Source organism: Protopterus annectens, chromosome 10.part0 (assembly GCF_019279795.1).
Source record: "Protopterus annectens isolate FY-2018-M chromosome 10.part0, PAN1.0, whole genome shotgun sequence".
NCBI classification, from domain to species: domain Eukaryota; kingdom Metazoa; phylum Chordata; order Ceratodontiformes; family Protopteridae; genus Protopterus; species Protopterus annectens.
In genome coordinates this window covers 380,069,041-380,086,160 of record NC_056744.1, presented here as the reverse complement: position 1 = coordinate 380,086,160, position 17,120 = coordinate 380,069,041, and the positions used below count along the sequence as shown (strand labels likewise).

General features: G+C 38.0%; 1 protein-coding gene across 1 annotated transcript in view; it reads left to right on the top strand.

The window, feature by feature from the left end:
• COLGALT2 (collagen beta(1-O)galactosyltransferase 2) overlaps positions 1–17,120 on the top strand; it is a 1,144,817-nt gene that overhangs the window by 644,353 nt on the left and 483,344 nt on the right. Inside the window, exon 5 of the mRNA XM_044085299.1 lies at positions 11,628–11,832. Within this exon, the coding sequence (XP_043941234.1) occupies positions 11,628–11,832 (205 nt within the window). The remainder of the gene's footprint in view (positions 1–11,627; positions 11,833–17,120) is intronic.

The following is a 17,120-nucleotide window of genomic DNA, read 5'->3' as shown; positions in this document are numbered from 1 at the left end:
TCCAGATTTTTGCAGAACGTTCAGATTTTTGCCTCATATTTTTGGACCACGCCTCATAAAATTTGTGGTTTTCTGGCAAATCACTAAGCACTGAAGTCACGAAATAATGACATACCTTTGAGTTTCAGACTTCATATCCTTCAACAATGCATGTTAAAGCAAATTATGTTATTGCAGCAACTTTCTAAGTTTATAAGAGCAATATTTAAAATCTGTCCCTATTTTGGACATTTGTCTTCCCATTATTTCAACCTTTATCTGGATTTTTTAAGATAACAGGACGAGAGGTATGATTTGCTGAGAGGGCATGCAATTTGTATACTGAACATCCAAATGGATTGTTACTTAGTGTGATTTAAAATTCAATTCTAGGAGAAAAAGAATGCCTGTATAAGAACATGTTTTACTTTTCCTGGAAGACTTGGAAGCACGATTCAGATAAATGAGTTGCTCCCAATACAGATGCAGGCAACAAGAATCAAACTCAGGTTAGCACAAACTGATTTGTAGCACTTGTCTTACCCTGTTAACACATAGAGATCAGTTATCATTATGTTTGGTTTACTTTTACATGTGCGTATTGCACACGGGCGACCGTCAAATGTTCGAAAGACAGTTTTCAAGTTCTGAAAACTTTGAACGGAAGAAGGCTCAAATGTGCAATGAGCGAATGCACAGTGAGAGTCGCTCATTGCACATTCGACATTTAGGGGCAGAGCGCACTACAGTGGGGAGTTGGAAATGGTTCCATTCCCCGCTGTAGTGTGATCTCAGAGTTAGAATAATAAAGAAGGGGGGTGTGGGGGGGCACAGCCCCCCACATGGGGGGTGCAGGGGGGCTTGCCCCCCTGCATTACACGGCATATACTTTTGTTGTCGACATTCATGTTCGAAAAACAGCGAATCGGCTGTTCGATTTGCTGCTTTTCGAACATTAGTAACTGTCGCTTTTTCCAGTTTCGTTTTTACGATGCGAGGATATGACCACTCGCACAAGTGTGATTCGAGGTTTTAAAGGTAAACCTTATGTACACATGACTTACAACATCAAAACAGTAGTTTGATGTAGCAGTCTGAAGGGCTTGTCTCAGGTTTTAGGATTTGGTGTGTGTATTATATAGAAACAAAAATTGCATATGGTGTTCTCTTAGTCTTATGGCATCCATGTAAAAAAAAAAAATAAGCTTCTTCCTACAATGCGAAATTTACTTCTAGACAGAACATCAAAGTGGTGCACAGCCTTTTGGATTAGTAATTTGCACCATCTGGCACTGTAACTCATTTCTTTTAGCAGAATGTATTTAAATAGCATAAACAAAAACAGGACCTATACCTACACTGCAAAACAAAGCTAAATGTTTAGATATTACAGAGTATCTGCTAAAATATCATATTAAGTGCTGTATCTTTCACTCAGAGGTGCGCCATTGTCAATGCCATAACAGGTAGCATACTCACCTTTCTTGCTGGAGCAGTAGAAGCTATTGGGCTTTATTCCCACTCCAGGTGACTGGATCGCTGATATTTCACTACTGTGCTAGCGGGCGCTACACTTTTGAGTGTGTCATCCTTTAGATGGGACATCAAACTGAGGTTCTATCTGCTTGAGTTGGATGTAAAATATCCCATGGCACCTGTTGAAAATATTAAGGGAATTTCCCTGATTTCCTGGCCAAGTTTCTCCCCATTTCTATAAATAACATCTTGGGGCTCCCCTGAAAAGTGGCCATCAGCCTAGTGGGACTAATCCAATCAACATTTGGTAAATAAATAAAAAAACAAATAGTGTAACTGTATTACAGTAAAGACATGTAAGGATTAGATGAAAAAAAGTCCAAAACAATATACATATATTTCTAAACTGTCCAGATTTTCATAGAATGTCCATTTTCTTTGCCTCATATTTTTGGTCTGTTCCTAATAAAATTTGTGATTTTCTGGAAAATAACTGAAGATTGAAGTCAGTACATAATGACATATATTTGAGTTTCAGACTTGATATTATATAGAAAATGTATGCTAACATAAATCCTGTTATTCCAACAATTTTCTAAGTTAGTAAGAGCGATAATTCAAATCTCTCCTGGTATCTGGGTCTTTCTCTTGCCATTATTTAGGATTTTGTCCAGATTTCTTTTGTTATGAAGTTGAGAGGCATGAACATGCAGAAAGCTTGAACAATTTCTTAACTGGCAATTTAGTTCAAAGGATCGTAGTTATGAGTTGCTAAGGTTTTCACTCTGTAGTTTTGGGTTTCATTCCGTCACTCTTGGTTTTGTTTTCTGTACGACTCTGAGCAAGTCATTTGTGCAGACTGTGCTCACAGGTTGCACCTGGCCTGAAAAGAACCATTTGTGCCTAGATGGTTTATGTGGTTGAAAAATCAAAATTTCTGTCTACACCACCATTCTTTACACATACACCGTTAGAGGAGGGGAGTCGTAGCAGACTTTATAGCATCTGCTCTTAGCTGTCATAGAAAACCCTGCATCAACCTCCCTTGCCTTAACTACTTCCAGCTTTTCCATATTACTTCTCCTTTACGTACAAGTACTGTACTGAATATCACAGGGCATTTGCAGTGGTCGGCTGCTTGTACTGTACTGAATATCACAGGACGCTTGCAGTGGCCGGCTGCTTGGGCCAACAGCAGGGCAAGCACAGAGAGCTCTTCATTAACAAGCTCAATTGTCACATAGGCTACGTTAGCTGGGAAAGGCAGAAAGTATTCTTTCATCTACTGACCCGTGTATGTACTAACGCACATAGGGTAAAGATAAATGCTCAGCACACCCTAACTTATTTGTCTACCTTCTAGATGAATGGGGCAGATGACTTGGGACAGGAAGAGAGTCAGTAACACTTTTAATTAAAGTCTTGAAGTCATAGGGCAAATAAGATAAGTAACCTTTTCTTCTGACCAAACTCCAGCATTGTAATTATTGCATGAGCTTTCCACCACTTGTAATACATTGCTGGGGTGAGAGCCTAATGGGCCAGTGCAACCTTATGTCTTTGCATGATGCTGCGAGAGTGAGGGTCCAGCCTATCTCCCTGAATGCCAACTTTTGTTTTATCCCATATAATTTTCCCGTTTTTCAGAACTACTACTACTATTTTTTATACATTGCAGTGCCATGGGCAATCATGGCCTTGACTTTTTCCAAATATTTATTCACACCAGCCTTATGCAACCCCCTACCATTTTTTATTTCTCTTGTCACTTGCAATAATAATGTTGGCTGTGTTGTCTAGCTGCCTTCTTTCCCTTAGCGGAATTTTTCAAAAATCTTTTCAGATCATCGCATCAAATTTAGTTCACTTCAGTTTATTTGTTGAGCTGAAGCCTAGACTCGTTGCAATTAAATGTATTACAAATGATCCTCATGTCTTAATCATAACAATCTCATGTCTGCTTTTCCAGATCTTCTTGTATTACAATGCCGTCTGTGGGTACAGTATCTATGATGTTCTTGTCCTGAATCCTGTAACTTCTTCAATTTTCCATGCTGTTGTTCTTCTACTAGTTACTGGTTGAAATGAATGGTGAGTTACTTAACAGAAAGCCAAACATGTGAATGCCAAAAGTCAAAGCTATCGGCATTGGCCACTGCAGTTGGTGAGCTCTTCCCCTCTAAACCGCAGCGACCTCAAAAATGATTATAATAAGATGACCGCAGGAAATACAGCCTTAGCAAGAGGAAAGTGGAGAGTTTTGCTATCTATCCTCAAAAGCCACTTAAGAAAAGTCATCTAAATGCTGTTTAAAATGCTTTTTTAATGACACCAGACAACCAATGGCAGCTTATAATAGGAGTGACTTCAGAAGTTTCTTGTGGCCAACAGGTTCAGGAGGCCCATGGCCAACCAAGAAAATATTTATTTATTTCTTTATGTTCAGCATATAAGTTAACTCATTTTAGCTATATTACATGCTGATCATAACAATCAACAGTTTGCTTCTTAAAACTAAATCTTTCTTTTTTTTAATGGTAAATGGCAGGCACCTTGAATAATAACCTTTATAAACTCAACTTTGCTGTGTTGTGGGTGAAGGTAACTTGCCCTCTTCATTTGTTCAGTTTTATTCTAGCATTAAGGGCTGGGCTAGTCTGCATTTGTGTGAAATAAATTTGAATATTTATTCTCTTTTTGAGGTGGCTAGTTGTGTTGTGGATGAAAACAATGTGGCCTCTTTCATTTGCTGTGTTTAATGTCTGGCATTAAGGACTATGTTCATTTGTGTGAAACAAGCTGGAATATTTTTTTTATTATGTTGGCAGTGGCAACCACCTAGGGGAAGTAGCTGTGCTGTGGATGAAAGTAAGTTGCACTCTTCGTTTGCTCAGGTTAAAGGCTATCATGTGTTTGTGTGAAATACATTGGAATTTTATTGCCTCTTTTTTCTTTGGGGAGCAAACTGTGCAGTTGATAAAAGTAACATGGCCTCTTCATTTATTCAGTTTAAAGTCTGGAATTAAGGGCTGAGCTAGGGAACATTTGTGTAAGATAAACTGGAGTATTTATTTTCTCATTTGGGGTGGTATCTGTACTATAGATGAAAGTAACTTTACACCTTCATTTGCTTAGTTTAAAGACTGCCATTAAGTAATAGTGTGTATTTATGTGAAATAAATTAGAATATTCTCTCCTTTTTAGTATGCTGACAGCCAACAAGACTGAGGTATTAGTTACCCTGTAGATGAAATCAGTTTGTCCTTTTCATTTGTTTAATTTAAAGTTTGACATTAAGGGCTAATGTGCAGTTGTGTGAAATAAATTGAAATATTTACTCTCTGGCCAATCTTTGAGTAAAACAAATTTGAAACTGTCTCTGATTTTGCAGAATATTCTTACCTAACCCTAATATTTTTGAGCTGCAGCTTACCCTCTTGTTGTTTACTCAGTTTGTATTCTGGCTTCACAGGACTGATAAGTATTTGTATGAAAAAGCTGGAATATTTACTCTATGGGTGCTGTCTGTTGACACCAAGTTGAAATTCTTCATGATTTTATAGAATGTCTCTGACTTGATTTTATATTTCTGGTCAGTGCCTTAAAAATGTATTTTCTCTGCCAAGTCCTTGAGGATTGCAGTCGCTAAATGTGGGAGGGGGATGGCTGAGGCTGAATGCATAGATATTGTACTAAACTGTTTACTTAACGTCTTAGGGGTATGATTTGCAAATGGCTGAACACCAAATCTGGGAAACACCTGGTGTTTGAACTGCTTATCACTAATATCCCACAGAGGATACAATACATAAAATACCTATTTAACAACATACGTGATCATAGTGCAGTTGAGACAATTCTTCCATACAGAACTCCTTACTCCCCTGCCCATTTTAATATTCTCCAGTATAACTGGAGAAACCAAAGATGAAATTCATTCAGAACTATGCCATAGTGATTGGTCTTTCCTATATATTACAAGTGACACAGATGCTGTTTTAACACTTCAATGCCATTGTTAAAATAGTATTTGATAGACACTTCGTTGATACCAAAAAGAGGATAAGGGGCAAACATTGCCAATGGTTAACAACTAGCCTTAAAAGTTTATCACCTGACAACAGTGGAAGGCCATATATGTCCTCCACCTATATAATAACCATATATGACTCAGAAGAAAAATGTAAACGTGAAATCAAAGAAGCCAAATTAATGCACATTTAAGGACACTGTTATTAGCCAAAGCCTTAAAATCTGTGATGTTCTGGAAATTAAGAAAATATGTATTTTAGATTCCTTCTCATTTTCTAACTCAAACAATCCTGTGAGCCAGACAGACTGTATAGGTTTTAAAACAACGATCAACACTACAGTGCAATCACCAATACCACAATTGACTCCATCATGAATCAGACCCCAACTTTGCAAAATATGTCCCCTCTTGAGACGACCTTGTGCTTCATGGAGTTAACTCACAAGGAAGTTAGAAAATCTCACCCGAAAACCCCTGTCTTTCTGAAATTATATGCCAAACAACTGACTAAATCCTTGGCACATATTATTATTATACCAATAACTATAACGGTTGGAAAGCTATCTACTCATTTTAAGCATGCCCTTATAATTCCTGTCCCAAAAAGCCCAAATCTGCCCCATATCTATACAATGCTGTATCACAAACATTTTAGGAAAAACATTCTATACAGTCAGACAAGACCACCTGAGCAAATATGGCCTCATAAAAGACTCACAACATGGTTTGGGGAATGGTTATAACACCCTCTCAGCCATATACTCAGTCACAGATAAAATCATCTCTGCAGTAGAAAGTGGTTATGTCACAGACACCATTTTCATAGACCTCACCATGGGCATTTGCAAATGTTAAACGCCAATTTTAATACAAAAGCTACCATTACTTATTTTCAGATAAATCAAATAACCTGTTTTCTTTAACTACTTACGTAATCAAACATTCAAAGTCAGGGCAGACAACCTCAATTCTCCAGAAGGATACTTCAAGGCAGATGTATCCCTAGACCTAGTCCTCATCCCAGTTGTATTCTCTACATTTATTAATAACATAAATACAGACATCCTATACCTGGACATCACCCTGTGTTGAGATATTAGACTTCATACAATTGAAGCCAATACCTGTGAGCTCCAAAAATATCTGCAAAAAAAAACATCAGTATAAAAATCCGACTAACAGAAAACCTTCAAACAATTAATGACAGTAAAAACAATGCAAATGAACAACAGCTCTGTAACCAAAACCTGGATATGCTGAACGCTGGATAAACCGCTCGTACACAAGGATGAAGAAAATAATTTATTGCCACACGAACACAGAATAAATACTGGTTAAGCACTTTCAACTGTAAATCCCAGTCTTCTTCAGAACAAATAATTACTAAACATTCTCCATTTTATAGTCATCTAATTGATTAATTAAATGATTAATTGAATAAAAAAATGCCAAAAACCTTAAAGAAATACATATCCATACATATACTGTATATATAACTAGCAACAAACTAATCCCTAGAACTGCTAAAAATACAGTAAAATATTGAGTAATATTAATCTCCCTTATGTGTAAAGTGACATATGTGGGTGTAGGGATAAACATTCTTAATATTAAAAACCAGGTGTAAGCCAGTAAGACTGCCATCATGATTTTTGTATTAGAAAATAAATTTGCACACTCAAGCCCTCTAAAATTTGTCTCCCCAATAACATTACCCTGAAATTAGTACAAGAGTATAAATTTATTGGGATTAAACTAGATCCTACCCTATCTCAAAACGCATAAGTATCTCCTTGTCTTTCTCCTGCTACTCCTTGTACGGGTGCAACAGGAACCAGAGACGCAAGGCAACACAACCCAGGGGTTGCAGAAGAAGTACACCTGGGTAATACCAATCAGGTACTAAAAGACTTTTTAAAGACATTATGGACTTAAAATTGATTTTACTGAAAAAGCACAAGTTAATACAAGTAATGACTCTTATGCTACTATGCTTTTTAACTTGGACAATTTGTTATATAAATACAAGACTTGGGAGATGGATAATGCCTATTTAAAGCATTGTCTACATTTAAATATTGTTCCCAAGGGCTTAAGAGTATGTAAGTACCCTAATAATGTGAAAGAAGGGTCACAGTTTCATCAGGATTTGTTAAAGGCTTTTGATAGATGTGGTGCTGATACAATGAAAGCCATCATTAGAAACAATGAGGCTGAGATATAAAGTATTTTTAATCAGATTGAAACCACTAATAACAAAATATTGAATGATTTACTTTTCAGTATAGATACTGAAACGGAGAAATATTTTAATATGTTGAATAACATTGAATTAAAGTGCAAAAAGACACAGGAGAGGAAAATTAAGAAAATTGAGCGGGACACAAACAAGTATAGCCATCACACTCATTACCCTAAGCCCAAAGTATACAGCGCAAATAGCAACTTTAACAACTATTCCACACTTATTACCCTGAGCCCAAAGTATACAGCGCAATAGCAACTTTAATAACTATTCTAACAGGGGGAAATGATGAAAGATGGGCATGTATTGAAACCAATAATGAAAATAATCAAGAAGGTTTAAACATACAGGACCCTTTAGATTTTCCACCCCCGAGGAGGTTGGAAAGACTAAAGAGAAAGGGCCCTGTGAATTACAGGTATGGGAATCAGATGCAGAAGGGGTGGGCACCACCAGACAGGGTGTATTGGAGGTAGATGCTCAGGACAAAATATTACAAGATGGTTGTATTGTTACTTACAATGGTTTTAACATTTTTAATTACACCAACACCATTATTAGCATAGGACATTTTAATTTGTTTTTAAAAGGTTTTACTTTTATACCCAGGGTCAAAGCCAACATTGTGAATCTGTTAGTTGATTTTAAATTATTTATTAGACAGAAAAATTTGGAATTATTTTTCAATGGACAGGAGAGAAGAAATGCACACAACCCTTTAACTAAGAGAAGTACGTTTAACCCACCTCTACATCCCCAGCTAAAAAACTTTGAATCATTGGTGGAAAAGGAGTTAAGGGAACAGCTTATGTACAACAGAGTGACCCCTAACTTAACAACGGAGGAGAGAAAAATTTTGCAGGAATCTAAGGAAAACAAAAATCTTAGAATTATGAAACCGGACAAAGGTGGGAGTGGGGGGGGGGGGTTGTTTTAATGGATCACATTTTTTCTGAAGGTAAAATGCTGGACATACTCAATGATGAAGAAACTTATGCTAGAGTGCCTTTGAATGAAGTCAACATTGCGTACAAGAAAATACAAATGTGCTTAAATGATTTACTGCTTGAGGGGCTCATAGACATGGAGACATATAATGTTTTAAAGGTTGACAAACCCAGAGTTCCCTCTCTTTTTTGGCATACCCAAGGTGCACAAAAACACCTTGGACCCATCACTTAGGCCCACTGTCTCGGCCGATGGATCAGTGACGGCACCTTTAGCTAAATATATAGAGCTAAAACTTAAAACAATGGCTTTAAACAATGTCAACATTTTAAAATACTCCTGGGATGTTTTATGACATATAGACAATACCAACTTAAGCAGTACACAGAGTTTTATCACATTGGATGGTGTAAACTTATTTACATGTATTCCACATGATGTAGGTCGCTTATGGATTGAAGAAGTTTTAGCTGAGTCACATTATTCCCTTCAATGTATTTTGTACTTGCATAATTTTGATGGATTTGGTCCTGAAGAATAACTTTATATTCTTTCAGGGTGAGTATTTAAACGATTGAAGGGAGTAGCAGTAGGGGCACATTGTGTCCCCATTTATGCAAACATTATTCTTTTATATTGGGAGAAGAAATACATTTTTACTTCAGACTTTAAAAGTCACTGGAACCTTTATGGACTCTTTCTTGATGATATATGTCTGTTTTGGAACAACTCAGAAAACACATTTCTGGAATACATTACCAACACTACTTATTTTTTACATTTTACATATCAAATAAGTAATACTGAGTTGGTTTACTTGGATGTCAATATACAGAGGTTTGGCAATGGTTTTAAATGTAGGATACATAGGTAACAGACTTTTTCTAATTTCTATTTACATTACACTAGCACCCACCCCCCACATCAGAAAAGAAGTGTAATAAAAGGTCAGTTGGTGAGGGCTAGTAGAATGACCTCGGATGATCAGGATTTTCAGAACGAGTGTAAATACATTATGGAACTGTTTAAGGCTAGAGGTTATCCTGGTGATTTAACTGAAGTTTACACAGAAGTCAAAGAGGCCACGGCTCACAGATTTGCTCCCATCTTGGGTAAGACTCTGCCTTCTTTGGATATGGCCACATTTAATCATGATGGTGATGATGACCGAGGTAAATTTCCATCTGCCCTAGTAATTACTTATAGTGGTGAAACTAATTTAGTGAAAAGGGTAATAAATAATGAATGGAACAGGTTTGCCAGGTTATCAGATTTAAACTGCATATTTGAGAAACCACTTAAATATGTATATAAAAAAGGCTGTAACATCAAAAATATACTAGAAGGAGGACGTGCTTGATGTGCTTTTAAACTTGCTGTTCGTGTGCATTTTGGATTAACCTGCTGTTGAGTGGACCATCTGGTTTCCGGTGCCTTTCTACAGGTTATTTATAATGATGAACATACTTGCCAGATCCCCAGACTATCTTTTAGCCAGCCTTAATGCAGGTCATGTATCTGTTGGACTGGTTCACATTTGGACCATTGGTACCATGGCTTTGCTAATCATTGCCAGATATGTGCCCCTATTGAGAACCTTCCTTTTCTTGTCTTGCCTCTTCGAATGAGTCTTAAATTAGTTCGATGCCGGCTAGAAGGGGTAAGTGCGAGTGTGATTGGCAGATTCCATGCAAGGACTTGTGCACTAAATACTTTTAATTCCTAGGCAAAGAACACAACCATAAATCATGTTCCGTCTGTCAGTCATTTGTACCCAAGACCCTCAGGCTGAGACTTTTTTCTTGCTTAATACCGTTCAACTTTAGTTCCTGCTTGCCATGCTGTACAGTGACTGACAAAATCAATGATTCTATATCTAATACCTGCCTCTAATATCTAAAAGCTCACTGGTAGCTCTCACTACTACAATTGGTTACTTACATAACTGCTCCAAACCGCTAAAAATAAACGAAAGCAGTACTATTTTCCCTGCTTTCCCACATGCCAACAAATACACGTCTTGCACGACTTCAAATCATAACTGTATTCCCCATATTTACTTGTTCATGTATGTAGTCAGTCATTTCTTTCTATTTTTGTTAAACAGGGTATGTCATTGATCTATGTGGACCATTTTCAGGCTTAGTCTGGGGATACAAGGAAGCAGATGTAAGGACATACTTGTGTACAAAACTATAGTAAAAGTTTAGTTCAGTAGTCATGTATGTAACCAATCACTTATTCAATCATACTGAATTGTATTGAAATTTACTGAATGGTAGTAAAATGTTATACAAGCCAATAATCATTTTTTTCATATTTGAATTCAGTTTGTAACCATAACCCAATATTTGCTTGTTGGGCCTTTCCCTTTGGGTGTTTTCTGAAAAATGTGCATTGCCAATTAGGGCCAATGGGTTCCTATTACCTGATCGAGCATTTAGGTTAGTGAATACCTAAACGTCGATCTGGTAATAGTGAAAGCAAAAAAATGTGAACGGTCGATTTAATGCAGGGAAAGAATTCCAATGGCTGTTATGTGGATTTCGACCTTTTCCCCACTGTAGAGCAATCTCGGAGTTGGTATATTTAGTTTGGGGGGTTGTGGGGTGCACAGCCCCCCACATCTGGGCGTGTGGGGGGCAAAGCCCCCCACTTCATTTTGGTTTAATTTTTTTTTTTTTTTTGCGGACGAGGGGATTCATTTCCTATGTTAAATTGACCGTTTGCTGCTTTAATTCTTCGATATTACCAGACTGACATTTAGGTATTCGCTAATCTAAATGTTCAATCGGGTAATATAGATGCAGGGCAAACCTGGTCAAAAATACATGAATGAATGAAGAATGAATAAATAAATAAAGTGCTTAATAATATAGCTATGTGTTATCTGTCTGTTAAAGAAGCAATGAAGCTCATTTGTTTTAACTTCTTTTCTTTTGAAAGGGCTATTATAAAAGAACTCCAGATTATGCCCCAATCAGAGAGTGGAAAAAACTGGGTTGCTTCCCTGTCCCAATGGTTCACTCTACATTCCTTATTGACCTAAGAAGGGCAGCCACCAGAAAACTTGCATTTTATCCCCAGCATCGAGAATTCACCTGGGCTTATGATGACATCATTGTCTTTGCATTCTCTAGCCGACAAGCAGGTATGGCTTCAGACTGCTGCTCTTTAGTTTTTGCACTTTATAAGGTCTGTCTCATTGGCTCAGAATAAAACAAATGTAGATTTTCTGTTGAAGCTCATTTATTATGGAACGAACATTACTGAGGCTTTTCATTGAGTGGGTGCCAAATGCTTCATATGACATAACTTTTTTGATGACGTCACAGTCCAGTGATGTGTTTATAGCATTTGTTATATTAGTATTGCTTACTTATTTTGTCTACAAGAGATGCGTCTGTGAAGAAAACTTATGCAAAATGCACAAGTTTGAACCTGTTTGCATTAACTATTGGAGAGGAAAGACAGGTTAACCGCATGACGTGAAAACTGAGAAGTAACAGTATTTAGTAAAACAGATGCAAAACTGATATTGGACAACTATGGTCAGTGCTTGTCAATATTTAAGATTTAAATGTCTGCATTTGTGCACACACACACACAAAAAAAAATAAAAAATATATAAACATGTGTCTTTTTTTATATGATCAACTTTTTAAGAAGGTGAATTTTACTTGATCAAGGCCATGTGGTCAACCTTTTAAAAAGCTGAACTAATTGCACTGATATTGCAGTACAGAGTAAGGATCATTTTGCACACTGTAGTACAATTTCAGAGATGGTGTATGTAATTAGCAGGGGATATGGGGTGTGCAGGGGGCAGGTCTTGACACATTCAAAAGCACTATTTCTATTTTTTGCACACTTGACTTTTTAAACAGTCGATCACAGGAATTCAATCATATGAAATCTGACTTTTTAAAAGGCTGAGCATGTACTTTCATATCTATCTATAAAGGAATGTATCTAATGTGTCTATCTGTATAGGAATGTAGCAGTGCCTGTTTTACAGAATGCTAAGTGCATGATTTTTTGATGAATACTAGAAAGATACATTTGGTGAGGTCTGGGGAATACGCTAAAATTTGTTTTTGATGGCACCAGCGGATGTTAACGTAGGGCTGGTGCTGTTACCTTAATGCACTTGGATCTCCAGTTTGATTACTTCCCATGGTGCCTTGCATGTGGAATTGGTAACCACTTGAAATGTTGGTAGCAGCTTTAATGAGTCCTAAATATGTAGACTGAGTGGCCGAAAAACAAACTTGTACATACCAAGTCTGAGATGGTCGTTTCTCGGAATATTCCCTTTTGACGGAGATCTGACCTTGGAGCTGGTGTATATACAAGTATTGCATGTGGAGGCCCCCCTCCACAGTTCAGGGGTGCAGGTGGGCTCTCTGCTTTCAAAAAACAGGTGTGAAGGAGAAGAGTGACGCCCTCTATTCACTCTTCTACATTTTCTGTCTTTTTATTTTTTTGGTATGTTGGCACTTGGCATTATGAGTGCCGATATTTCAGTAGGGAGCCTTGGAATTTGCATATTATTCTCATGTTCCTATGTATTTTAGTTGAGTTGTCCAGTTTTATCTACACTTCAAAGATGGTGTAGCATGCTGAATAACAAAACTAAATAACAACACACTAAGTTGTGTGTACCCTGTTATGAAGTAGCATCTTGTCCAGAGCTTGCTCCTGCCTTTATCTGTTGCATGCTGGTATATGTCTCGGCCGTAAAGTCTAAGAGGGTATGGAAAATGAATGTATGGATGGTCCCAACTAGCATGTTGTGTAAATGGATAATCCTATTGTTTAAGTACATTAATAGTGGTGTTAATATTGTTGGAGTGAAAACTCAGTTTAGGGGCTGTATTCCTGAAATGACAATAAGAGATGCAGTACCATTTTTGAAATGTGCTTTTTTCTGTTTCATCTGTCTGGTGCTGCTTCACTTATCTGTTCTTCTTCTTTCAGCTTTTCCCAGTTAGGGGTCGCCACAGCAGATCACCTGTCCACTCATGATTGGCAGTGGAGTTTTACGGTGTTGAGTTGCCAGCCTGGCACCCAACCTTCCACAGAAGGCACACACGTGCACGCACTCACACTTAGCTCCAACTTAGAGTGTCCAATCCACCTACAGCATGTCTTCGGGATGTGGGAGGAAACTGGAGCACCCGGAGAAAACCCACGCGACCACAGGGAGGACATGCAGATTCAGCACAAAAAGCACCCCAGCAGAGGATCGAACTGGAGAACCTCTTGCTGTGAGGTGGCAACGCTAACCGCTGCACCATCGCGGCCACCCTTGCATCACTTATCTGTTAATTCACTATTAAATATAATTTTTTACAGTATGTAGCGTAGTAATGTCTTACGTTCCACAGCCTCAGATAATAGGGAGAAAAATAACAGGACAGCAGTTAGCAAGGTCAGAATGATAGGCAGATCAAAGAATATGAGATAAGGAAGTGGTAATTAATAAACAGAGGATCAGAATAAAAGAAAACATTGAGGTAAGACAGAGCAATGTCTGCAAATTAAACCAGACAGTTTAGTGAACTTTTATACCTAGATAAGGCATAGGGGAAGGGAGACAAGAGATTTACGTTATCAGTGCAGCGGTAGCGTTGTCGCCTCACAGCAAGAGGTTTTCCCGTTCGATTCTCGGCTGGAGCGCCTTCTGTGTGGAGTCTGCATGTCCTCCCTGCGGTTGAGTGGCGTTCGAAAGACATGCGTGAATGGGCGTGCCTTCATTGAAGGTTGGGTGTCGAGCTGGCACCTCGGCACCGTAAAGATCTACTGCCAATCATTAGCGGACTGGAGTTCTGCTGTGGCAACTCCTAATCGGGAAAAGCCAAAAGAAGAAGAAGATGAACACTGGTAAGAGGGTGAACGAGTAATAAAAGGCCATGAATTCTATGCATTGTAAGAGGAACTGTCTGCACTCTTTGTTAATTATTGTAAGGGGTAAACTGTCTTCACCTCTTCATTAATTATTGTTAAGAGGTAAAGCCTCTGCACCCCTGCATTAATTATTATAATAGGTGAACTGTCTTTGCCCCTCCATTAATTATTTTAAGAAGTAAAGCATCTGCACCCCCTTCATTAATTATAATCAGCACCAGAGTTACCTCATCTCAGGGAAAAGTCCATATATCTAACATGCAATAGATCTGCTAAATGCATTTTGTGCCTGTTTGTTCTTGAGAAGTCATATATCATCAGGTTCATACAATTACTATTCTATTCATTTCTAGGTGGTCTTCATTTTTGTATTCTTCTGTTTTTTCATCTATTTTTTATAGGTGATGTAACACAATATTCGTGAAAGTTGAAAATGACTCTCCCAGGTTCTTTGTAGTTTGATACGTGAGGATTGTCATGTCTAGAATTGCCCAAAACAGCTATCATTGCTGTATGTGGTGTACATGACTAGAAAAAAACAGGCATAGTTGTTAAAACACGAATGAAAATGTTCTTACTTGTTTCGGGCCTGTTCTTTCAAGTGAGAGATCTCCTTGTAAAAGCCTGCATAGAAGTGTAAGGATTTTGCAAGTGGCTACTTTTTGTGGGCACTGTATGATCCATGTGATAATATAATAATACAATGGTAATTATTATAAATAACTGACATAATGAAAAAAAAAATCTGGCCATTTATTTTAAAATAATGTGCACTCATCCTGTGTTTTCCAGTGTATTTTCCTTTGTTTTTATTATTTCACATAGCTTGATTTCTGTATTTTGTTTAGGTGTACTGTAATTTATCTTTATACACAACATGTGTGCCTATTATAATTTTTGACATTTTGTAGTTGCAAGATTTATTTAATTCTATATTATTTTTTTGTTTTATTAATAGTTATTACCATTTTGATGCATTGCGTCTTTTCAGAAACTATTTGCCACTTTTTGCTGTGGACTTTTTCACTGGATTTCAATATCGGCTTTACCCTTTTCAGGCCCGTGGAGGGAGCAGGAATATAACCTGGCAAGTAATGGACCTAAAACACACAATCAGCCCTAAAGAGGATACCAGTGCATCTAAACACACAAACACAAAAATAGGCAGTTCAATGAAGCATCATTTCTCTTACTGGCATGTCTTTGAGATGAGACTGGAAACTGGAGAACCTAATGAAAAACCCATATGGGCCCAGAATTGTATATTTAATGCAAATAGCACTACACCTGGAACCAAATTTCAGTACCCATTGTTGTGTGGCAGGAACAACAGTCACTGCACCATTGTGTTTTTCCACCATTTGCCATTCATTCAGCTTCTGACACCTACTTTATCCTGTTAAGGACCTCCAGGGAGCCAGAGCCTGTCTGAGGCAGCAATGAATGAACATTAGGTAGAGAATTAATCCTCAGTGGGATACAAATCCTATCCCATGTGCCCTCAGCTATGAGCAGTTTAGAAGGCCACCCCTTCACCTACCTGTCTGTCTTTGTGATGTAACAGGAAACTGAAGCACACAGCAAAAATCCAATTGGAATGACATGCAGTCTCCTCAGAAAAAGGCATCCTAGCCAGTAAATTAACTTTTTGTTTTATAATGTGAGGCAAAATGAACTACAGTTAGTTTATAACCCACCCCCCAGTAAGGAAACCTCCATAAAAAAACTTCTCCAAGGCCAACTTCATGCTACTCAAGTTAGAAGAGACAAACTTCATGACACCCATGCAGACGGGAACTGAAAGTTCATCTGCTTAGTCCTACACTAAGGCACTGTACGAGCACATCCACTCATGCATGAATCGTGCCATCCCAAATAGAACCAAGATGCTCTCCTTCAAAAGGAAGCCAGTCTGGTGGTCCCCTGCCATAAACAAACTTTACAACAAAAGGAAGAAACTGTTGCAGAAAAGAGGAAAACCCCAGGATGCAAAAAACTCCCTTACCAGCCTCAGTAAAAAGATGAGGTCCCTCATAAAATCATCCAAAGCTAGTTAAGAAAATAAAATTGCCAAAGATTCCAAAGACAACCACAAGGCATTCTATAACTATGTCAAGAATCTAAATGGCAATGCTCAGATCTGCTCTGAGCTACAACAGAATGGCATTAAATATACTGATCCCAAGCATATTGCCAATATCCTGGCAAATCAATTCAGTGCCAACTTCACCCCCTAAATGGCCCATCTCAATACTGGAAGATTGCCAAATCCCGGTAATAACGGCCACACAGGTAAAAAAACGCACTCTCCAAAGTTAAGAATACAGCATCCATGGGACCAGGTGACATCCCAGGCTGTGTACTACATGAACTACAAAATGAACTGGCACCTCACCTAAGTGTCATGTTTAATCATACCCTCACCTTAGGCTTCATACCCGCTGAGTGGCGCACAGCAACAGTTATCCCACTCCACAAGGGGGGATCCACCTTGGATCCCGGGAACTACTGCCCCATCAGTCTGACAAG